Genomic DNA, 26,231 nt, shown 5'->3' with positions numbered 1-26,231 from the left:
CCTCAAAGCATCATATGGCTATACCACGTGTATGTGGGTGGTTGAGTTGATTTCTCTTACCTTTCTCTTTGTGAAGACAGAGAAATTAACTCAACCACCCACATACACGTGGTCTAGTCATATGATGCTCTGATGTATATCTTGTTTAAATTTCACCCATCGCCAGGGTATAATATATAACACGCCAATGTAAGACTTTTGGTCGGCGTTTTAAGGGTTTTAACCCATGTATTTTTGGTGGCTTAGCATGTAGAGCTTGCTTAGAACACTGATGATGCTCTCTTTAGAGCGAAAACCTTCTGTCTTTTAATTTAGCCCTTTATTGGGGTTTTAAATAAATATACCTTTTACACAGAAGATTTTCTTCATTTTTTTAAAACTGTTCATGTTTAAATTTTTATTTGTATTATTTTTCGTATTTATGGGTTGTATATGCCGGCTTTTATAATTAAAATTAATAAAAATATATAATTCAAAATTTGTAAATTAAAAAATAGAGCTTTTTCATCAAATTTAAAATTTCCTTCTGGTAACTACAAAAGCAAACTTTCTTAGATAAACATATTTTTTCTTTCTTTAGTTAGGCATAAGTAATCAAAATCAGAGGTACAGAACTCCGACTCAAAATTCATGTTGACCAGTGTAATCATTTCAACAAAAAGTTGCTTTAATATTGGCATTGCGCACTTTAATTTTTTGACTCTGTTTTTGCAGTCCTCTTATTTAAAATCATACAAACAGACATTCTTTTGCACTTCCAATATTAACACTCCGATGTACGACGGTGGTCTATTGGGACACATCACTCTTAAACATTGGCATAACTCTAAATAAACATTTTGTATTATTGTAACCTTTTGTGTACTTTCAGGATTTTAAAAACAATAATGTAGATAGAACGTGATTTTTCGTTGAAAATGTCCTAATAAACCACGCTCGAGCATTGGTGTGATAATTAAAATTATAATAACATTTCAGTAGGGCACAATATTGTTAAAATCAGTAGGTCCACTGAAAAATCAGTAGACCTGGTAACCCTGGTGCTCAGCGCTATTCAAACATTTTTTCCGCTATTATACTGGGCAACTGGTGACGCCACCAAGTTGTTCCACCAATGGCTCATTACGTCACGGGGCATTTAAGTAAATGAGACCTATTAGACTACAACGGTTGCGCCACCAGAAATTATTGTTGTCGTTCTGGTGGCCGAACCCGTCCACCAGCCGGGTAACCGGATCTGGTGGCGCCACCAAGCTGAGGCATTATGTTAAATGTACCCTATTAGACTGAGCAACTGGTTTCCGTCACCAATAGTTTAGCCCAGTCGGGATACCAGTCAAATTTTGGCCTTGCATTAGGAGCTGCCCCAAATTTTATTTTTCTAATCTTCAGGGGGGGTCAATAGTAGTATAAATTTAAAATCTCGACTGAATTTGACCGTTGCGTTAGCCGCCATCTTGATTTTAAACGAGAACCGTTTTTGCTCAATATCTCCGCCATTTTCAACTTTTCGGCAAAAAATATACAAACTGAAATTGTTGAAAATGCGATTTTCTATAATTTAGTTTATTATAATTTTTTCGTGCGGTCCATATTTTCCGAGTTATGGGAAAAAAACAGTGAGAGTTAAAGCATAATTATTGATTTATTGAATTATCTCGTTTATTATTACTTTTACAACAAATTTTAACCTATACAAAAATGAAGAGAATTAAATTTTGTACAATTTTGATCTCCTTCATTTTTTTGATAAAATCAATATTTAAGGTAATACGTATGCGGTAAAGGCGCGAGCGTAAGACCCGATTGATTTTAAAGCAATTGTTTTTGTTCAATAAATTCCCCATTTTCAACTTTTTGACAAAAAGTGTCAGGACTGAAATTGTTGCAATTACGATTTACTGCAATTTTTCGAGAGAACCAGTGGCGGATCTAAGAGGGGGGGATGGGAAAATTCCCCCCAACGGGGTCCAAAATTTAAAAAAAATTGTTGAAATATTAAAATATGTTAGCTGACATGAAACTTAATTATCAACAGACAAATTCAACCAACAAAACCCGCTAGTTAATAAAATTAAGTGAACTTAATGCATATAAGTTATTATTTAGGTCTTTTATGTACTTAGTTTGGTTGGTGTTTCATTGGAAGTTTCAAAAATTGTATAAAATATAATTCTCTTTATTTTTGTTTATGTACAATTATGTCGTAAAGTTAATAATAAATGAGACAATTCAATAATTATGCTTCCCCTCCACTTCCACTATTTCCTCCTTAACTCGGAGAATATTGATCGCATAAAAAAATTGTGGAAAAGAAATTGTAGGAAATTGCGTTTACAACAATTTTAGTTCCTACCGTTTTTGTCGAAAAGTTGAAAATGGCGGAGATATTAAGCAACAACGGTTCTCCTTTAAAATCAATTTGGCGGCTAATGCAACCGCGGAACTCAGTCGAGATTTTAAATTTACACTACTATTGATCTCCCCTAAAGGATAGAATTATAAAATTTGGGGCAGCTCGGAAAAAAGATTCAATTCAGTAATTATGCTCCCCCCACCACTTTTTACTATTTTCCCACGTAACTCGGAAAATATCAACCGCATGAAAAAAATTGTTAAAAAGAAATTGTAGGAAATCATATTTGGAACAATTTAAGTTGAAAATGGCGTAGGTATTGAACAATAACAATTGCTACAAAATCAATCGGGTCTTACGCTCGCGCAATTATCGCATACATACTACCTTAAATATTAACTTTAGCAAAAAAATGAAAGAAACTAAAATTGTGTAGAATTCAATTCTCTCTATTTTTGTATAGGAACATTTTTGTCGTAAAACTAACAATAAACGAGGTAGTTCAATAATAAATTATGCTCTATTTATATATAACTGTCACTATTTTCCGCTATAACTCGAAAAAATATCGATGGCACTAAAAAATTGTAAAAATAGAAATGATAGAAAATTACATTTTCAACAATTTTGGTTGTTATACTTTTTGTCGAAAAGTTGAAAATGGCGGAGATATTGAGCAAAAACGGTTCTCGTTTAAAATCAATATGGCGGCTAACGCAATGGCGGAATTCAGTCGAGATTTTAAATTTACACTACTATTGACCCCCCCCCCCTAAAAATTAAAATAATAAAATTTGGGGCAGCTTCTAATGCAAGGTTAGGCCTGTTATTCGTCTAACCCGACTGGACTAGTTCATTTTTATTGTAATCGAGCGCGTCGTATTTTTTTCTACCACTGAGTGATCTTGTTTTATTATTTTTACATATTAAAATCCAACAAGCAACAATTAAACAGTGAAGAAGTCAATTCCGAAGTAAAACAGGTGACAGAAATATTAATAGGAGACACTCAGACTCGTAGTTCCCAATCAAACATCGACACACAGTTACCCATCAGCCAGCGCCGGACGGAGGTGGCGGCTACCGCTCGCTGCGGTCACAGTTCCGAGCGCGTCCCCCTCGGCGGTTTACAATTTACTCCATTGCATATCTGCCGTTTGAGTTCTTCCCGGTTCAGTATACCAAGAGGAACTGCCTTCATGATTCTCCTTGCTCGTCTTAAATACACTCTCGGTAGCCATCACTCCTTGGTTTCGTCGGAGAGGTGGTACGTAGGGGGTTGCGCCGATATGGAAACGCCGTCGATCCTCTGCTGTTGATCTGCCGAAGGCCGGCTGCAGGCATCATATTATTACAACTACACCCATACCTCGCTATACGACCGCTCTGTATACGGCATTTCGCTATAACGGCCCTGTTCAATTACGGCACGGTTTCGATTTACGGCCTAAAATGTTTCGCTATAACGGCCCCATGTTGTCATTCTCGAGCAAACACAATCTCGATGCACATTCTTTTCTATTTCCACTTGTTTATGCATAATTTGAAAATAAAATGAGATGAGGCCGCATCTAAGGAATATCTTAACATTTTAAAGGAAACTATAGAAAAAGGTGGTTATAAACCTGAACAAGTGTTTAACGTAGACAAAACAGGACTTTGTTGGAAGCAAATGCCTGATCTCACGTACATTTCAAAAACCGAAAAATATGTGCCTGGATATAAATGGTCTAAAGAACGATTAACTTTGCTACTTGGTGCAAATGCCACTGATAATTTTAAGCTAAAACCACTTCTAATTTGTCCACAAATCCAAGGCGTATTACAGGACCAAATAAAAATCATTTGCCCGTTATATGAAGATACAACAAGAAAGCTTGGAGTTTGTAGATTATTTTTGGTTTTTGGAATCTATTATTATTTTATATACCAGTGTATGTGCTTTTTTTTTGTATGTATTTTTGATTTAAAAAAATAAACAGATAAAATGCATTTTTAACGACAAACCATGTAACATATTTAACAAATTTGGAACCGATCCCATTAAATTTTTATGAACTTGTATTAGAATAATTGATTCGTTATACGGCATTTCGCTTTGCGGCCATGTTTCGTGGAACGTATCTAGGCCGTAAAGCGAGGTATGGGTGTAATCTGCTATATTATAACTGAAATCCAATCCAAATTTATGTATTTTATCCTAATTTATGTATATATATATATATATATATATATATATATATTATGAAAAAAAACTTTGTGTTCCTTAGACATTTTTTATGTGTGTATTTTATGTAGGTTATTTTATACTAAAATCGTCTAAATCCAATTTTTTATTACAGGGGCGGTACTTGTCAAAGTACCCGCAAACATCAACGTAGTTGAAGAAGAGAAATTAAGAATACAGTGCAAAGTTTTAGGTGATGCAAAGTTATCATGGACGTTCAGTAAGTATATTAGTTAATAACATGATTCTTCTATCATTTAGTTTAGGAAAATTATTTCCCGATTGTCACGAATATAAACGTTTTAACAGGGCCGTGCGGTGCTGTGATGCGGTGAGGCAGCCGCATCAGGCGGCATCACAAGGGGGCGGCATAATCAGTAAAATCAAAATACAAATTGAGCCATTCAATAATTAAAAGTATATATAGGACCAAGTGTCAGCCGAAAATATTTAGCTGGTGATGGTTTAACAGACCTTATTTTGACAAAAATAAGTTCTTGAAAACATAGTTCTTGATTTAAAACTACTCGGAGGACAAGTTTATGATAACGGGGTTTATATAAAAGGAATAAGAAAGGGTGTGCAAAACAAAATATTAATTTGAAAAATATCCGAGGGCGTTTTACGTGCCCTGCGCATGCCATCTTAGTCATAAATGACGCAGCGTCTTCTTATTCAGAAACAACAAACTTTTTTTGTATTATACAAAAACTGTACACTTTTTTTTCTGGTTCGTAGATGTTACAACATGTAACTATAAATTTGTCAGATTGTGTAAAAATGTCAGAAACTATGGAAAAAATGAAAATTTACTGACAATTTGGCTATGACCAATTGAAAATTACTGATAATGAAATTGCAGAAAATCTTGTAAATAAGATCCGAATTTCCTGCTGAAAACGAATATTGAAGCAAGAGAAAAATGCGTCAATTTGATCTGTGGATTAGCTCTCAACAGAGAAAGATAAAGAAGTAAATTTTTTCATCTATATTTTAAATATTGCCTTTAATTCTTTGATTGATTGATTTTCGCTTTTAGCAACTCGTAATACAAATTTTAAATTTTTATATATTTTTAAATTTAGGGAAATATAAGAAAAGGGACATATGATAAAATACTAGAAAAATACTAGAAAATATTCACTCAATACTTTTCATAGAAAATGAATCGGGTATAGAGGCAAATGATTTTCTAGAAGATTTATTGCATGGTTTATCCCAAATGATACCATAGTCCATGAAACTTTTAGAGGTTTTGAACTATTTGTTCCAAAATAACATAATTTCTTTATATCCAAATATAGTTGTATCACTAAGGGCCGGTAACATCTATTCCAATTAAAACCCGGTCAGAGGAATTTTATCACGCGAGGTGCAGAAAGTACCGACCCTAAGAATTTTATTAACACTCTCTGTCTCGGTAGCTTGGGGAAAGAAGTTTTTCAAAATTAAAAATGATTAAAAACTATTTACGAAGCTCCATAAGACAAACAAAACTAAAAAATTAGCACTTATTGCAATAGAGTCCTCACTAGCTGCTACTTTAGACTACACCAATCTGATTGACGAGTTTGCCAAAATTAAAATAAAAAATGTTCATAAATGTTATTTAATGTTAATACATATTATTTCATTTAATTTAAAGTATGTTTTGTTTTTAAAATAAAAGTTTTCGTTCATTTTGTCTAATTTCATTTAATAAAAATAAATACTAGTATTAAAGTTTCAATAATATTTAGGGGGCGGCATTTCGAAGACTTGCATCATATTGAAAAGATGTACCGCACGGCTCTGCGTTTTAAATCGAATATAAATACATAGTGGTTCTACACCCTTCGGCTTTCTCGTTTCCTAGCCTCCACCTTTTCCTATCTCTCGAGCCTCAAGGGGTTACATAGGTCTTGCTGGTAAAAGAAGTGACTTTTTAAAAAAATTATATCTCGAAATCTAAAAATTATTTTTATTTGGAACATGTAAAAGTATAATTTAAGATACTAGTACACTTTAGAAGTCCAAAAATAATCATTTTTTCAAGAATTTTTTTCTCAGAACCTTTATTAAAAATGAACATAAAACTTTTTACATGTTAATATCTAACTCTTATAGAGTACAAAAAAATATTTATTTTTTCATTTATGCAAGTACACTATGTAGAGGGCGCAAAGTCGAGGCCACGAAAAATGATGGCGGACAGTTAATCTCAGGATTGGGATATCTGAAACAAAAAAAAATCGTACTGCATCTGAAAAAGGAAGGTTTCTTACGTGACAATTTACCACAATTTGACCAAAAAATAAAAAATAAATATTTTTTAACCATGAAAAACTGAAGAAAAACGGGCGATTTTTTCACAAATTTTTTTAAAATTTCCGTAAAATTTTTTTTGCGGAATTTTTCACTAACGGTGGTAAATTGTCACGTCAGAAACCTTCCTTTTTCAAATGCCGTACGAATTTTTTGTTTCAGAGATCCCAATCCTGAGATTAACTGTCCGCCATCGGAACTACTTTTTTCGAGGTCTCAACTTTGGCGCCATCTACAATATTAGTGTACGTGCATAAATGAAAAAAGATATATTTTTTGTATTGTCTAAGAGTTAGAAATGGATATGTAAAAAAGAGGTTCTGAGAAAAAAGATCTTGAAAAATGCTTATTTTTGGTCTTCTAAAGTGTACTAGTACCTTAAGGTACTCTCAAAAAAATTTTCAGCCAAAAATATTCATTTTTATAGAGTTAACTGAAATTTTTCGACAACAGCCCTTTTTTTGCGGTGGGCAGCCAAGTCCAGTCTCATCTGAAATAAAAAAATCAAAAAGTTTCTTGTAGTTTATACCTTTGGCTAGTGAATGAACGAAGGAATTAATAAAAAAAAAGAATGTGTGTGTACTTTGTACGCACGTAAGAAGTTATACTTCTATTATATGATTATATGATTATAAACGAAATTAATATACTTTTTATTTATATTTTATTTAAATATTAAATTAATTTATACTTACTACTTCTCAAACATTTTTATTAAAACAGTGCCAAAAATTAAAATAATAAAAAAATAAAACACACACAAACACATTAAAAATGCCACAAATGATTTCTGAACATTAATTGTCGGAAAAATTTTTAACTAAATACGTATTTTCTGAAAATAAAATTATATAATAAATATACTTACAATCATAAAATGTATAAAAAAAAATAAAAAAATAAAAGTTTCTATTGGGATTCGAACCAACTTACCACGCGGCTGGTATTTGCGTTGTATTGGGATTCACTCGCATTAAAACTTCGCCACAGAGACAGCTTGTCATTATGTGCGAAGATCGTCTAACTAAACAGATTAACCTTTTGACATTTTTAACTTATGTAAATCAAATTATTTTGATTTTGAATTGAAATGATTTAGAATTGAAAAAATACAACAAAACATAGAGTAAGAAAACAATATATTAGGTGAATATTGATAGAAATTTTGATGGTAATCAAATTATGTAAATAAAAGTATTACATACTACTTATGTATTTTGGTAGGTTCAAGGTAGGTATCTGAGCCCGTATAACGACTAATAAATTTCGCAATCACTTGCGTCGTGCAAAGTGGCTATGTTCAAAATATCATAACAAAATTTGATCAACTATTTATAAAACACTTACCAGTGAAAGATTCTTTAGCTTTGAATAAGCGAGATCTGCGGCACTCACAGTTTGATGAGCTTTCACATTGGCATGCAACAATCATCTCTTCTATGTAAATAAGTCCAAAAATATAATATGAAAACTATTTAAAAAGGCAGTATAACCATTAACTAACTTTTTGTTTGTTGTTTCTCTTCCTACAAATTTTAAAACGCAACAAGCATACATTATAACCAAACCACAGTCCCACAGCTGTGCCACAGCTGCCATATTGGATAATTTTTGTCATGTCATTTGAACATCCAATCAGAACAAAGTTATAATGCGCATGCGCCCGGTCGCTAGGTTTTACCATATAAAATTTCACCGTCATTACACCCGTAAAGAAGTATAACTTCAAAAAGGAAATTTGAAGATTTTACATAAGTTTAAACACATTTTCGACCTCAATTTTTCTCATTTTTAAGTAGTTTTTTTATAAAACAAGAATAACTTCACCTAATAAAAATTCCTTCGTTCATTCACTAGCCAGAGGTATAAACTACAAGAAACTTTTTTATTTTTTGATTTCAGATGAGACTGGACTTACTTATGCTGCCCACCGCAAAAAAAGGGCTGTTGTCGAAAAATTGCAGTCAACTCTACAAAAATGAATATTTGTGGCTGAAAATTTTTTTGAGAGTACCTTAAGTACTTTACTTTTATGTTCCAATGATAAATAAAAATAATTTTTAGTTTTCGAGAGATAATTTTAAAAGTCACTTTTTTACCCGCAAGACCTATGTAAGCCCTTAAGTCTTTTTGCTTTTATGGTATCTATTATCACTATATCATTTTTTTGTAATCTCTCGCACCCCCGATCCGTACATCGCCGTGCTCGCAATACTCTTATAAACTCTATAGAATATAAACAAAAACTGCCTGTATCTTTTCTTATAAACTCGTCTATTAACTTTCATTTTGGTGTTCCTATTCCAAATTATGGAATCATTCATTCATTCATTAAGCATACAATCCCTAGGGATTATAGCTAACGCCATGGCGTTCAAAATCCTATTCTTGAGGTGGATTACTCCTCTGTCATTTATAGCTTGCTGTGTGTCTTTGCTGTTCTCGTGACTCTTTTCCATTTCTTCCTGTCCTTGCACTGAACTTTCCAGTCTTTCACATTCATTACTCTTGTCTTCTTAGTACGTTCTTTAAAGGTAAAATATTGCAAAACCTCTAAATTTTAAAGAACCGCTTGGATTGACATAAAATTTGGCATACACATAGCTAACAAGTCAAAGAAAAAAAGTGATATTGTGCCGATGTGTGCCTTTGCCCTAGGGGTGAGTTTCACCCCCTTTTGGGGATGAAAAATATATGTTCGAAATAAGTCCGGAAATGGATAAGATGAGTAATTCTAAGCAACTTTTGTTCTATAAAGTTTTTTCACCAAGTGAATACTTTTTGAGTTATTTGCGAGTGAATATGTTAATTTTTCTACAAAATAACCACGTTTTCAGACGGTTTTTCGCAAATACCTCAAAAAGTAAGTATTTGGTCGAAAAAACATTCATATCAAAAATATAGCACGTAAAAAAGTGAAAAACATGGTGTATATATTAGGTCACTATACCTAGTAGAAGCAGAGTTATAGCTAATGAAAAATAGGTTCATATTCGTCAAATTCCAAATCGAATATTTTAACCTGCCATAACTCATAACTAAAAAACGAAGCACTTTTATGGGGAAAACTCATTTTAAGTTTTTTAAAGTGTTTAAAAATGCTTATTTTTGTTTTTTAAAAAAATTTTTAGCATCAAAAGTAAACAAGTTACGCTCAAAATAAAGTTGGTCCCTTTTTTGGTAAGAAATCGGGAAAATCACCCCCTAATTAGCATTTCAAATGAACTTAATTGTTACCACTTAAACATTGTTACAACATAAAGTAACTTGTGAAGCGATAACGATTAATTTCATTTAAGTTGCTAATTGGGGGGTGATCTTCCTGATTTTTTTTTTGCCAAAACAAAAGGGACCAACTTTATTTTGAGCGTAACTTGCTTACATTTGATGCTAGAATTTTTTTTATAAAAACAGAATTAAAGCTTTTTTTAAACACTTTAAAAAAGTTGTAATGTGTTTTAACCAAGAATGCTTCATTATTTGGATATTTCACATTGAATTATTCTATTTGGAATTTTTCGAATATAAACCTATTTTTTATTAGCTATAACTCTTGCTAGGTACGGAGACCTAATATATACACCGTTTTTTTCACTTTTTTATAGGCTATAATTTTGCTAAGAATATTTTTTTCGACAAAATGCTTACGTTTTGAGTTATTTGCGAAAAACCGTCTAAAAACGTGGTTATTTTGCTGGAAAACGAACATATTTACTTGCAAATAACTCGAAAAGTGTTGATTTGGTGAAATAACTCTGAAGAACAAAAGCTGCTTGAAATTAGTCAGTTTATCCACTTCGGGACTTATCTTGGACATACATTTTTTCACCCCCGAGATGGGGTGAAACTCACCCCCAGGGTAAAAGCACACATCGGCACCATGTCACTTTTTTTTCTTTGACATGTTTGCTATGCGTATGCCAAATTTCAGGTCAATCCAAGCGGTTCTTTAAAATTTACAGCAAAAACCGTGAAAGAACCATCTTCTAGGTCTTCCTCTACACCTGGGCCATAGTGGTGTCCAGTTCCTTCTCAACATATCTGATTGTGGGCGTCTCTGTATATGTCCTATCCATTTTAAGCGAAGAGATTTTATGTATATGACTATATTTTCTCTCTTTAATTATTTTTCATTATCCACGAAATCATTAAAATTCATAAAAATAACCAAAGTAGCTCTAATTTCAATATCATACCAAAATTTCAATATGGATTCCAGTCAGGTAAATCTACCAAACATGCAATAACTGATTTCACTACTAAAGTTACTCAAACCATCAACGATGGTTCATTCGCCATAGCCACATTCCTGGATGTGCAGAAGGCTTTCGATCAGGTCTGGCATGACGGACTTGTTCGGAAACTTCTGGACATCGGGCTACCATTGCAATTTACCAAAATTGTACACTCATACCTCCACAACCGAACTGTCAGAGTGAAAATAAATGATCAAAAGTCCACTCCCTTCACTCCACAAGCTGGAGTCCCCCAGGGTTCAGTCCTAGCACCGCTGTTGTACATCATCTACAACAGCGATATCACTAACCAAAATATCCCAGGCACTCGGCTGTTTCTCTATGCAGACGACACGGCTCTGCTCACAACAACCTCTCGATACAACCCAAGACTCCTCTTCAGAAGAGCCCAGGCTCTGTTGGACGGTGTCGGCGAATGGTGTTGTAAGTGGAGAGTCACGCTGAACGCGAACAAAACAACAACAATTGTGTTTCGCGCCCCTTCTGTGTCACATAGAATCATAATTAATGAAGACGACCAATATCCTCTGAGACTGTTGGGAGAAAGGCTTGTTGTTAGTCCGACTGCGAACTATTTAGGAGTTCTGTTCACCAGGACTCTTAACTGGAACGCAGATCTAAAAGCAACTTTAGATAGGGTAAGGAACAGGGCCAGACTTCTCAACTCTCTCTCTGGACGAATTGGCAAGACACACAAGAAGACTCTCATTCACACTTACAAGACCTTTATTCGACCCGTCATGGAGTACAAATCTTGCCTCTACTCTCTTTGCGCTAGAGCAAATCAAGAGTGGTTGTTGCGCGCTGAACGTAGAATCTTGCGTAGATGTAACTATGAGCACTGGCGATATCCCTCAAACGAAATCCATAACATCTCGAACATCCGCAAAATCACCGAGAGAATAAACTCTCTGAACAGGAACTTCACAATCAAAGTAATCAACGGCCCCCCCCTCCGACACACAAGAATCTCTCAAATGTTCCTGTTCATCTTCTGGCCACGTACTCCACCGACAGCCCAAACGCAAAAAGATTCATTTACCGTCCGCTCTAATGCAAACATGCATTGACGAACTCCCGGTGGAGTACGAAAACATCCTCGAGGCTACCCCGTTAGCCTACCGTACCCACCTTTAACATCTCGTCTTCCCTACCCCGAACAGGGAGAAGTTGGTTTTTTGCGGTTTCCCAACTTCACTGCACAATTATACCTGTTCGTCCCAAGAAAATAGCCGCAACTATTTTCTCCACTCGAACGCACACTGTCCACGCCGCGCTCAAAGCCACCTCCTGACCGCCGACGAGGGACGCAGGTTCGCCTGTCGTACAATGGTTTCTAGGGAGACTGGTCGAGAGCAAAGCACGGACAGTACACGTAAATGTCTATGGAATCAACAACAATCCATCAAACTTTCTTCTCTGTTGACTTCTTAGCCTTCTGGACACCACCGTCCGGCATAACCCAGGATCCAAAAACACCAGGACACGGCGCTTGCCCCAGTGTGTTTTTCGGACTGTTTGCTTTTGCTGCCAACACTATACATTCACTACAAACCCTGAAGAGGACAAAATCCTAAACGGGGACAATCATTGATCGCATTTCCACATAGCATTATATCTATACACGCAAATCAAACAATGATAGTAGTAGCTCTAATTTGTGGCTCACTACCCCATATCAAATTATTTATATATTTATTCATTTCTCATGAATCTTTGGTAAATCAAAAAGTTATTATGTCAAAAAGAATGATAAATTTTACTTAAGTTATTATATCAGTTCTTTTGTTCAGCGAGGTTATCTCCTTAATTGTTTGACACATTTCCAAAAACTGCCTTTTGGTATAATTCTTTTCTACTACACTTCCACTACAAAAAATGTTCACCTCTTCAAAGTTAACTTTATGTTGTTTTGGGTAACTTTGGACAGCTTTCTACGGTTGATGTCCAAATTATAAAATTTTCCAAATTGTTGTAAATTTTTACGATATCTTTTTTTGTAGATAATCAAACCTACAACATTTCTGAAGGCCGCGTTACTCTTGAGAATTACACCGAAGATGGTAAAGTCGTGGTAAATGGAATGTTTATAGTAGAAGGCATAACAAAGGACGACCGAGGAATAGTCACATGCATAGGGGGCGTGGACGCCGCTACTAACAAATCAATCCAATCTGAATGTATGGTTAGGATTAAAGGTGAGTACCCTTGATTTGAAATCGAAAATTAAATCTTATATATCATCAGCGAACCTAATGTGGTTTCAGTATTTTCCGTTGGCGATTCCTCTTTTGTCCGAATCCACGGACTTAAAATGTCTTCCAACGCCACATTAAATAGTTAGGTTAAGATTGAAAAGTGATAGTGTTTGTTTTATTCGTTTACTAATTCTAATTAGCTCTGAAAATAATGTCTAGCTGAATTTTTCTAGTGGCAATTATATAGTACGTTAGATCTTTCATGTATACTACAATTTACTAGAGTTCTTTGACTGCCCATAGTTCTTTGTTATCGAAGGCTTGGACTCTGAAAATATCTACTGAGCTGCAACTATACCACGCTCTTAAGTTTCTTAGCCGGGAAGTTGTTCTACCTATGGATCTTTTACCCTGCATTATGAGCCCTAATATCTTATATTTCGCACCTCTGGTTATGTGACAAATTAAAAAATGGAATGTTTAAGGATTCAAAGTCCAACAAAGAGACAAGAATATCAAAATGCTCTCGCAAATAAATCTCAACGGAATCAGAGAGGAAGATACTGCAAAGGAAGAATGGAGACAATTAAAAACAATACTAACGGAATCTGCCGAGGAAACTGTCGGAAAAGCCAAAAGGCAAAGAAATGCGGAATGGTATGATGATGAATGCAGAACTGCAGTAGAGGAAAACAGGCAAGCTAGACTTAACCAACTTCAAAGAAACACAAGAAATAGCAGAGAAAGGACCAGGCAACACTCCTTATGGAAAAGTGGTCCCGGTCAAATTTGATGAAAGATTGGTCAATGATACTTCTTGATGTGTAGATTAAAAAAGTTCATGGCACCTGGGTCTGAATAACTACTATTCTCGAGTTATAGCCTTCTGAAGTTATTGGATTCGAGTTCTCGGTTTACGTTAATTGCACTAATTTACTGTCAAGTGAACGAAAATATTTATTATTAGAACAAGAGAAACTCATGTTCTTCAGACATACTTGCGTGTTGTATATGAATTCGTGGTCAAAATTAGTTGGATCGTATTTTAGTCTTCAGAAAACCTCCGAAAAGTCTTCAGAAAACTAAAGAAGTGCGGTATAAAAGGTGCTGCTAGATCGATATAAGCATTATCATGTTTTCATGAATGCTTCTCAGTTATGGAATACCAGCAAAACTACACTTCCGCCTTATCTTTAGAAAACTACTGAACAGTGGCGGATCTAGGGGGATGGGGGTAATTCCACTCGTAACATGTTCCAGAATAATTAAAGAAAAAATTGTTGAAACATAAAAAAATACATTAGTTGACATGAAACTTGTCCCGGATATCAGATATAAGACAGATAGAGAACATGGACTTGATTTCAATACAAAAAAAAAACAAAGTAAATGGTAGTTTGTAAATGTTAAATAAAAATTACAATTGTCTATGGAAAAATCGGGTTTAAATCATCTTCGACTATTCGTATGTTGACGTATGATTCGCATTTTGCTGATTTCGGTTAGATGCATCATACGTCGTGTTAACTAACGACCTATCAGGATACTTAACATTGGGTTGATGTCTTGCAAAGCCTAAAAACCATAACACATTGGTGATATGAGTACAAGTACCTACAGTTCTCGCACCAGATTGACAGGTAGAGTAGTACCCGTTAATCGGTTCTTCTACAGGCTCATCTTCATCAATCGTATAGGAAATGAATACTTGGGGTTTTGTAGCTTGCCGAAACCTAGAAAATATTCGAACTCTTATGAATCCCGGTTTATCCATATTCTTGTCAATTTGAAACTCTTCGTCATTTTCTCTTATTATTTTATCTTGTATGTAAGATTGTTCCAGTTTAATTTGATATATCCCAATCGTAAGGTTTTTAGGTAGTCTAAGTCTAAAACAGGAAAGTTAGCAAAATCATGATTACGAAGCCTTCTCCATTGACCATTTCTTCTATGTGATTATACTTAAGTATGAATATTATAGTTGTTATAAAAATAACCCTACAAAATTATTCTCCATAATATTTTGTATTAAAAAGCTCATCATCATTGGCTGTAGAACCCCTGGTGGACCTCGGTCTGTTTGAGAATCAGCTTCCATTCCATTCTATCCTCCGCCTTGGTTTTCCAATTTCGTACTCTTAACACCGTAACTCATCTTCTCTGGTCCTTAAATCGTACTCTGGGCCATGGGTGCCCATACCCATGGACAGGGGGGCCGTGAACCTCCTGGCTTTTCGCGTGCTTTGAATTATATATGGTGATTAAAAGTATAAAAAATATAATGTGCAACATCTTCAGGTTTGCCACCCCCCTAAAAATTTTTATATGGGCGCCAGTGCTCTGGGCTTACGTCTTTTCGTCACACTATCCGCTCTTTGGTTATAAATGTGTTTTGATGGCTCAATCTCGTTCATTTTTGTTAAATAAAGTTATTTCATTAATTCTGGAACATGTTACCGGTGGAATTACCCCTATCCCCCCTAGATCCGCCACTGTTCAGTAGTTTTCTAAAGATAAAGCCGAACTGCAGTTTTGCTGGTATTGCATAACTGAGAAGCATTCGTGAAAACATGATAATGCTTATATCGATCTAGCAGCACATTTTATACCGCACTTCTTTAGTTATCTGAAGACTTTTCGGACGTTTTCTGAAGAATAAAATACGATCCAACTATTTTTGACCACAAATTCATATACAATACGCAAGTATGTATGAAGAACATGAGTTTCTCTTCTTCTAATAATAAATATTTTCGTTCACTTGACCGTAAATTAGTGCACTTAACGTAAACCGAGCACCCGAATCCAATAACTTCAGAAGGCTGTAACTCGAGAATAGTAGTTATTCAGACCCAGGTGCCATGGACTTTTTTAATCTACATATCAAGAAGTATCATTGACCAAACGTTCATCAAATTTCACCGGGACCACTTTTCCATAAGGAGTGTTGCCTGGTCCTTTATAACGAAAAGAGAATACAAGCGACTAGAATATGCAGAAGAAGAAAAAGAGAGGCTTTGACAAAACAAGTACAAGAAATCCTACAATCTAGAACATAACAACAGAGACGAAAGCAGAAAATTCTATAAAAGAATAAAAGAAAACACACAGTCATTTACACAAAAATTGACAATATCCAAAGGCAAGGACGGATAACTATTAACGGAGAAACAAAAAATTATAATGAGATGGAAAGAATACTTCGAGGAAAACCTAATTGCAGACAATGGAAATAATCAAAACGAAACAATATATTATACAGCAGCACATTGAAAATCTTAAGTTATGAAGTGGTTCAAATAATAAAGAAACTAAAAAACAGTAAAGCGCCAGGAGTGGACTGAGTTTCGGCAGAATTGAAATATGGAGGATCCGAAGTCTGAGGAAGAATCCATTACCTGATAAAGTTGGTATGGACCAAGGAGCAAAGGCCGAAAGAATGGGCAGTTGGTCTTATACAGCCAATATATAAAAAAGGAAATAAGAGGGAATGCCAGAATTACAAAACAATTACATTGCTAAATGTAATATACAAAATCCTTTCTGGCATTATCTACAATAGATTGTCATTATACTCCGAAAATATAATTGGTGATTATCAAAATGGATTCAAACCAAATAGAGCCACTACAGACAACATATTCATACTAAGAACGATGCAAGAAATACTTATGAATACTACATATAACTATATAATATGAATATGTATATAGTGATTATCGTGCTAATAACCGGCAAAATAGCGCAAAAGATGGAAAACTTATTAAGTTGTAAGATAAGGAAATGAAACTAGTCGAGCTGGGAAATTTAGCGATGTTAACATATAAATTCACATTATATTGATTGTTTCCCACCTTTACACGTACCAGAGGAGTATGTCAAATAAAACTGCCACTGTGACAGTGGCAGTTGCTAAACTTGTCCGATACGTCTAAAGGTGGGAAAGAGTCAATATAATGTAAATTTATAAGTTAATATCGCTAAATTTTCCAGCTCGGCTAGTTTCATTTCTTTTTATCTCATAACTTAATACGTTTTCCATCTTTTGTGCTATTTTGCTGGTTATTAGCGCGCTCATCACTGTATAGACTTTAAACAAGCTTTTGATAGTATGAAAAGACAAAATGCTGGAAAACCTCCGTAATCTAGGTATACCAAAAAATATATCAGTCTCATAAAAATGACGTTGCAGGGTTCAAAATCAGCAGTTAGAGTAGATGGAGAACTGTCTCCCCTGTTTGACATCAACATGGGGCTGAGATAGGGAGACGCACTTTCAACCAAGCTCTTCAACCTAGTTCTTGAGGCAGTCATCAGAAAAACCAATGTAACCGTCCATATAAATACCAAAACAGTACAAATTACTGCATATGCAGACGATGTCGCCATTATTAGTAGAAGCAAGACACGACTAATGGACTGAAGCACAAAAAAGAGGGCTTAAAATAAACGAAGCAAAAACTAAGTACATGACCATCAAAAGAACACCTGAGAATTAAAATAATGTAGGAATAGACAACTATACTATTGAACGTGTGGGTGCCTTCACATATCTGGGCACAGACATCAATCAGAAGAATTCCGTAAGTATCGAAATTAATGCACGTATTTCCAGTGGAAATCGTACATACTATGCTAATAAAAGATTGATGACATCGAAATTATTAGACAAAAGAACCAAAATGACCATCTACAGAACCTTGATTAGACCCGTAGTAAACTATGGTTGTGAAACCTGAGTAATGACGAAAAAAGATGAAGCCCAACTCAGGACATTTGAGAGAAAGATACTGAGAAAAGCATATGGCCCGGTGCAAGAGGAAGACGGCACATGGAGAATCAGGAGAAACGACGAGGTTAATGAACTGAATGAAGGGTATGACATTGTAAGATTTGTGAAAAGTCAAAGACTATCATGGCTGGGACATGTTCAGCGAAAGGAAGATAGAAAAACGACAAAGAAGATATTACAGTGGAAGCCGGTAGGAAGGCCCAGGACTAGATGGTTGATGACGTGGAAGACGACCTGAAAACCACGAATATAAGACAATGGAGAAGAAGGGCACAAGAGAGATATGAATGGAAGGACATAGGCAGACAGGCAAAGACCCATCCAGGGCTATGATGCCGAAAGAGGAAGAAGAAAGTAATGTGGCCCAAATATTCCAGCTTTCTTGTTTTGATGTTCTTTATCACCTCGCAATCCTTTTGTAGCCTTCTTAACATTTCTGCATGTGTAACTCGTTGGATCCATGGTATTTTCAAAATCCTTCTATAGCATCACATCTCAAATGCTTCCAACTTCTTTATATTGTCTACCTTTAGTGTCCAGCTTTCCATTCCATACAACAAAGTCTAGAACACGTAGCATCTTAATCCTCAGCTCCAGACTGAAAACTACAGTGTTCTAAATGCTCACAACTATTAATAAATTCTAAACAGATTTTTGGTGCCTTTCTTTTTCATGGATTTTAGGATTAAACATTTTTATTAAATATAATTCTACAGGTATTATAATAAAAAGAGCTTTGTATTATTTTTCTCTCTTGTGTTCCTTAAATATGTATATTTAATAGTTGCTATCTATTTTGTTTACAGATAAATATGCCGCCCTTTGGCCTTTCTTAGGAATATGCGCCGAAGTTATCATTTTATGTGCCATTATTATAGTATATGAGAAGAAACGTAATAAGACCGAACTCGAAGAAAGTGATACAGACCAAAGTCCAGACCAGTAAGTAGTTTTTATAACATTTGGCATAATAGGACAGTCAATGAGGGTATTTGGCTCCGAATTCCATCCTACTACATGGATTTACTTGATGTTTTCACAGTAAGTAGGGAATAGCTCAAGAAACAAAGTATACCCTATATACTAAGGCGCTTTTACCTTGGGGGCGGTTCCGACCCGATGGGAAAAATTTTTGGTCAAAATAACTGAAGTGGCTAGAGAATCTAATTCTAAGCAAAAACTGTTCTATATTTTTTTTTTGATAACTCAATACTTATTGAGTTATTCGTGGTTGAAAATTTGCCATTTTCATTGAAAAATGATACCTTTTCGGACGGTTTTTTGCGAATACCTTAAAAACTATGCATCTAACTAAAAAAACTATATAAAACATTTTGTAGCGTATAAAAAAAACAAAGAGATTCCTTCCTTCATAAATCTTCTAGTTATAATACAAAAAGAGATATGCTAGGTGAAAAGAGTTTGTTTTTTTGGTGCATGCTCAAATCGGTGTATTCAACTTGAAATGACAGAGAAACGGTCGATTTATGTGTATAATCCTCCAATACCTTATGTAGTGCTTGAAAAGTCCTTTCAAATGAGCAATATTTAATGGCGATTGCATTCAAACTAAGCGAGATATGCTGCAAAAAAATTATTGACTAATGTATTTGAAGACAAAATGAGAAACATATTTAACCCCTTATCTACCTGAATTTAAATGCATCGTTTTCCTTCTACAATACCTTTTAGTATCGTGTTATTTCTATGTTCAAAAAGTTGGATGGGTTTAAAGTGAATGGTTTTTGAAAAAAATAGGACCAAATTATAGAGCGCATTTTTAAATTTTCTTAAAATCCACCTTTTTCCCCATTTAACTTGAAAATTATAAGAGATACGAGAAAAGATAATGTACAAAAATGTGGGTTTTTTATATAAAAAAAAGAATGTGTGTACTTTGTACGCACGTAAGAAGTTATACGTTCTATTACATGATTTCAACGAAATCAATATACTTTAAACAGTTTATTTATATTTAATTTAACTATTAAACTAATTTTAATACATACTACTTTCCAAAAATTTTTATTAAAACAATACCAAGAATTAAAAAAATAAAACAATAAAACACACACAAACACATTGAAAAATGCCACAAAGAAATGATTTCTGAACAATAATAATTGTTGCCAAAATTTTTAACTAAATACGTATTTTCTGAAAAAATTATATAATAATATACTTACAATCATAAAATGTATAATAAAAATAAAAAAATAGTAACTTGCATTGGGGATCGAACCCGCTTCCCGTCGATCCCGTGGATTCCGTCGATCGAAACTCGAAGTGCTTTCCCATTGCGCCAACTTCGCGTGACTATTATGTGGGAATATACACCAACTGAACGTTTACACCATAAACTTTTTGACAGTGGTTGTTTATTACTTATATGAATTTAATCAAATCAGTTTGATTTTTGTGGAATTAAAGGAATATTTTGTGGAATAACAATATTATACTAGGTGAATATCGGTAGAAATTTTGATGGTAATCAAATTATGTATATCAAAGCATTACATACTATTTTGGTAGATTCATTTTAAATTTTCCAAATAGGTAGGTACCTATGTAATTTTTTATTAGGATACTAAAACATTTACAATTATTACGTACCTGTCGCTTTTAAGAGACTATTTAAAAAGTCACTACAAATATAAACTTGCTTTTTTCTCTGCCATCACAACAATAAAAACTAATATACACAACATTTTTTTATCCATAATCTCCATATTGAACAATTATTGACAGATGATTTTAACACCCAATCAGATCCCGTATAACGTTTGAGCGACTAATACAATACTGTCGGTGTGCGCATGCGCCAGGGAATGTAAAAATTTACCCTCGTGCCTAAAGAAGTATAACTTCAAAAATTTGTTTTTGTTTTTCATTTCTGCATCTCTTATCATTTTCACGTTACATGGAGAAAAAGGAAGATTTTAAAGAAAATTTAAAAAAGCGCTCTATAATTTGATCTTATTTTTTTCAAAAACCATTCGTTTTAAACCCTTCCAACTTTTTGAACATAGCAATGACAATATAATAAAAGGTATTGTAGAAGGAAGAAAGAAGAAGAAATTCTGGTAGCTGGGGAGTTAAATATACTTCTCATTTTTTCTTAAAATACATTAGTTATCAATTTTTTTGCAGCATATCTCCCTTAGTTTGAATGTAATCGACATTTAATATTGCTGATATTAAAGGTCTTTTCAAGCACTATAAAAGGTATTGGTAGCATTATATACATAAAATCGACCGTTTTTCTGTTATTTCAAGTTGAAGACATCGGTTTGAGCATGCACCAAAAAAAAACAAACTCTTCAATTACCATATCTCTTTTTGTATTATAACTAGAAGATTTATAAAGGAACGAATCTCTTTGTTATTTCAAATCTAGAAAAATGTTTTATTTAGTTTTTTTTAGTTAGATGCATAGTTTTTAAGGTATTCGCAAAAAACCGTCTGCAAAGGTGTAATTTTTCAATGAAAATGGCCAATTTTCAACCGTGAATAACTCAAAGTATTGAGTTTTCAAAAAAATATAGAACAGTTTTCAAAAAAAGTTTTCAAATTGAGTTTTTAAAAAAATTATAGAACAGTTTTTGCTTAGAATTAGGTTCTCTAGCCACTTCCGTGGTTATTTTAACCAAAAAAATTTTGATCCCCTTGAAGGGTTGGAAACCGCCCCCAAGATAAAAAGCGCCATAGTCTATAGCAGGGGTTCCCAACCGGTGGTACGCGGGAAGATTTCAAGAGGTACGCGTCATGTGGGTGAAACAAGCGATTACAATAGGCCCCTGTCTGCGAAAGTGCCAGTGCAGTTGTTGTGCTTTCATATTAAGCTATAAAGCAGTTTTGATTACCTCTGGGACTTTAAGGGGTAGTGTTAAAAAACCTAAACGGCCAGCCAATCGGAAATATCACGAAAGCTACTTACAGTGTGGATTTCTAGTGAATTCTGGCACAGAAAATAGTAACAATCCTATTATTTAACGTGTTGCTTGTTTCGAAACTCTTTCTCAGCCTCAGCCTTCTATACTGATACGTCACCAACATACAAAGCACTCTGCTGTGGTTTGTAAGCTGATCGAATTTTTTTAGAAGAGAATCTACTTTTTTACGAAAGAAAATAAATGCGTGACTAGCTTTGTAAATATGGTACTAACTTAATAGAGGCATCCTACCTTGCTAGATGTATAATTGCAAAGGATGGAAAGCCTCACACAATAGGTGAGACCCTTTTACTACCGGCCGCTGTGGAAATTGCCCAAACCGTGTTAGCAGAAAAGGTAATCAAAGAAATAAAAAAAACATTTTCAAACAACACAGTGAAAAGGCAAACTACTGATATGTCTTCCAATATTGAAGAACAACTTTGTTTAAAACTTCAAGAATGCACATATTTTGCACTTCAAGTAGATGAAAACACCGATATAACAAACATAGCACAGCTACTCGTATTTGTACGATTTGATTTTTAGGAAGAAGTTATAGAAGAAGAGTTTTTGTTCTGCAAACCACTTGAATCAAACACTACATAGGAACTCATATGTCAGGTAAATTGACAGGGTTAGCGGCAAAAATAAAGAAAATTTACCCTGAATGCCTAAAGTAGACAGTCTGTCATACATCGAGAAGAATTAGAATTAGAAATAATTAGTAGATATATTTCTAAAAAATTAGGATCGGAGTTGGGAGCTTCCTTTCCGTTTCAAGCTCCCCCCCCCCATTGTTTGTTGGTACGCCAAAATCTTCAAAATATTTCAAGTGGTACGCAGTTACTAGAAGGTTAGGAACCCCTGGTCTATAGGGTAGACTTTGAATTAGGAGATAAGTAGAGGGTATTCTCAAAATTTCATTAAAATTCATGCAGTAGGATAGAATTCGGTGGTAATATCCTGTTTTTGCTCTCATTGACTAGCGTAGAATTAGAATGTTAATATTTCATAAAAATACTTCAATCTACAGTTTGCAAACCCATAGATAACGGAATGGTACTGTTAGTCCAGTCAATGACATTTTACAGCATAATTTTTCTGAGCCTGCACATAATTTCACTAAAATTTGGCTATCGGTTCTACTTACTTTCTACTTCAAAGCGACCCTGTGCAGTTTTTTTAATATCACAGGGAATTAATATAAAGTAATAGTCAAACAATAAGGGTTGCACGTAATTTTCCCCTTGTTGCCATATTCTACATTTGAAAAAATATATAGGGAATAATCAGATTTTTTGACATGCCACGTCTATTACAGCGAGCATTTCATTGGCTAGAGTTATTGACGAGTTTATATGACGTCATTATTACATTTGGGAGATTGGAGGGGGGGGGGAAGAAGTCGGCAAATTAGGAATTTTTACGTTTTTCGTCAATATTTCTAAAACTATGCGGTTTAGCGTGAACAATGTTCTATAAAAAATGTTCTACATTAGGATTTAAACCAAATATTTTCTATACATAATCCTTCTAAAACGAACGGTACCAAAGTTCATAGTTCATCCAGATATCCACGTAGTTACCACGTAGAGTATAATTGGTTAAAAAAAAAGGCCTAACTCCGTCATGCCAAATTAAAGTGTTCCTCCAACACTAAATTGTTCTATATGGTCCATAATATTGTTCAGTAAAAAGTTAAACCATTTTGAGCGTCGGGTTTGGGGAGAGGGGGAGGGGAAAAGTCCGAAAGTTACAGTCCGAATTTTGTTCCGCAAAAAGTGTTAATTGTTGTGTTAATTACTATATTATGAGTGATACTTAAGTTCAGGTGAGTATCTACAAACATTTTTTTAATATTATGACATCCTAGCTCCCGATCTAGACATAATAAAATTATTCAATTTATACAAGGCTGAGGTACCAAATAACGTTTCAATGTTTGTATTCCTTCGCATTTTTAATTGGAACTTCAATTTGAGCTTTGATCCTCCAATTTCAGACAGTTGTCGCAAATGTGATGCATTTAACTTTAAAATTAAATCCGCTGTAGCAAATAACGAATAGTATCACATTATTCAAGCAGAGCAAGAACTAAAGGCAGACGCCGCACAAATAGGTATGAATCAGGACACAGCAGCTGCTGTTCTCGACAACGGCCTGACAGCTATTTCATTTGACCTTATGAAAACGTTAGCAACACCAATTATTTCTACGGGAATTGCCTACTACAAAAGCAATTGTGGACGTTTTGTTTCGGAATTCCTAACTTACAAACACATGTGGAATGAAAACATTGCTTCACGTGGACCCCGCAAGAAATATGATCCTTCATTGCACATTACATAAAGAACTATGTTGGAACGAAAAAATTGATTATGTACAGTGATCAATGTGGAGCGTAGAATAGAAACTTTAAAATAGCTGCCCTTTGTACTTACCTTGTTGCAAGCAACGAATTTACAGTAGAAAGTATAGATCATAAATTCTTAGCCTCTGAACGTTCATATCTACCGAATGACCAAGATTTCGGACTTTGATTGAGAAGAACAAGAAGCGCTATAAAAACATCTATGTTTCTAGTGACTGGATGCAAGTAGTGTCTGACACTAGAAAAAAGAAAAAGTTTCCTGTGGTTGCAATGAAATCCACAGAATTTCTTTTTCACGCAAAGTTTCGGAAAAGGCGTTAACGCAACGTAAAACAACTAAAACAGGAGAAAAAGTAGAGCGATTGTGCATACAGTGGCTACACTACAGTAAGGAAAAACCTGGATTTATTCAATTCAAATATTCCAACAAAGAAGAGGTCCTTTTTTATGAAGCTAACATGAGAAAACGGAACAAGAAACACTTTTTGGAACTTGCCACATTCAATCAGCGATTATTTGCAGGACCAAGGCCGATACAAGTAGCAAAATACAAAGATTTGCTAGCGTTACTTGACTATATTCCTCCCGTCTATCACGAATTTTATAAACTACTTCTACACAGTGAACGTGCTGCAATAGCAGGACCTGGGCGCAATAGCAGATGATGACCATTGAAAAATATTGTAAATAAAGTTTATTTGCCTTAAATAAATATAAATACTTGTATTTTCCTTTTTTTTTGTATCACAAGCCCTTATTGCTTTGATCAGTTATAACAAAACCGTAAATGCAAAAGCGGCCCAAACCACGATCAAATCTTTATTTGTTTAATCACATGCAAAAAATGTAATATTACCATACCTAACATCATTTTACATACAAACATAAAAAAATAAATGATACAATTTAAGTTTAAGAAACTTTAATTTGCATTTAAAAAAAGAGCAAAATTTCTTTTGCGATTTTCCCCAAGTTGAATATTTTGGGCTTGGGCCACTTTTGCGCTCAACGCCTCAAATATTTTCTATGATGCATAATCCTTCTAAAACGAACGGTACCAAATTTTATAGTACATCCAGATATCCACGTAGTTACCACGTAGAGTATAATTGGTTCAAAAAAAGGCCTAACTCCGTCATGCCAAATTAAAGTGTTCCTTCAACACTAAATTGTTCTATATGGTCCATAATATTGTTCAGTAAAAAGCTAAACCATTTTGAGCGTCAGGTTTGGGGAGAGGGGGAGGGGAAAAGTCGGTAAATTAGTAATTTTTTAACGTTTTTCGTCAATATTTCTAAACCTAAGCAGTTTATTGAACAGTATTCTATTCAAAAATGTTCTATAGTCCTTTTCATGACCATTTTTCAGTGCGTAACAGTTTTTCGATTTCTCTCTAACGCATTAAATTGTATGTGACAGAAAAAGGCACGTCGGTGATTACAGACATTTATAACATTTCTTCTAGTTATTCTAGTTGTCGATAGATGGCGCCATAATAAAAAAAGAATTATTTATTAAATAAAATAATAATATTATCAATATAATCTGTACAATTTATAAGACTGTACCAATCAAAGAAAATATGTACCATTTTATAAATGCAATAGACACAATTGATTTGTTTTTATTCCAAATTGAAAATAAAATGTGACAACTGTCAGATTTAACTAAAATGTCATAAATGTGTATTATCACGGACTTACCTTTTTTTCTATAATTTGTGACGCACTGAAAAATGGTCATGAAAAGGAGAATACATTATATTTGAAACGAAAAAGGTCGTATATATATT

At 34.2% G+C, this 26,231-nt stretch overlaps 1 protein-coding gene across 1 annotated transcript in view; it reads left to right on the top strand.

Moving 5' to 3' along the window:
* Positions 1 to 26,231, top strand: part of LOC126883273 (neuroplastin) — a 221,750-nt gene that overhangs the window by 176,144 nt on the left and 19,375 nt on the right. The window contains exons 4-6 of the mRNA XM_050648608.1: positions 4,699 to 4,803; positions 13,147 to 13,341; positions 18,940 to 19,075. Coding sequence (XP_050504565.1) covers positions 4,699 to 4,803; positions 13,147 to 13,341; positions 18,940 to 19,075 — 436 coding nt within the window. The remainder of the gene's footprint in view (positions 1 to 4,698; positions 4,804 to 13,146; positions 13,342 to 18,939; positions 19,076 to 26,231) is intronic.

This window comes from Diabrotica virgifera, chromosome 4, assembly GCF_917563875.1.
Source record: "Diabrotica virgifera virgifera chromosome 4, PGI_DIABVI_V3a".
NCBI classification, from domain to species: domain Eukaryota; kingdom Metazoa; phylum Arthropoda; class Insecta; order Coleoptera; family Chrysomelidae; genus Diabrotica; species Diabrotica virgifera.
The sequence above is the reverse complement of the archived record's forward strand: the minus strand, read 5'-3'. Positions and strand labels throughout refer to the sequence as shown.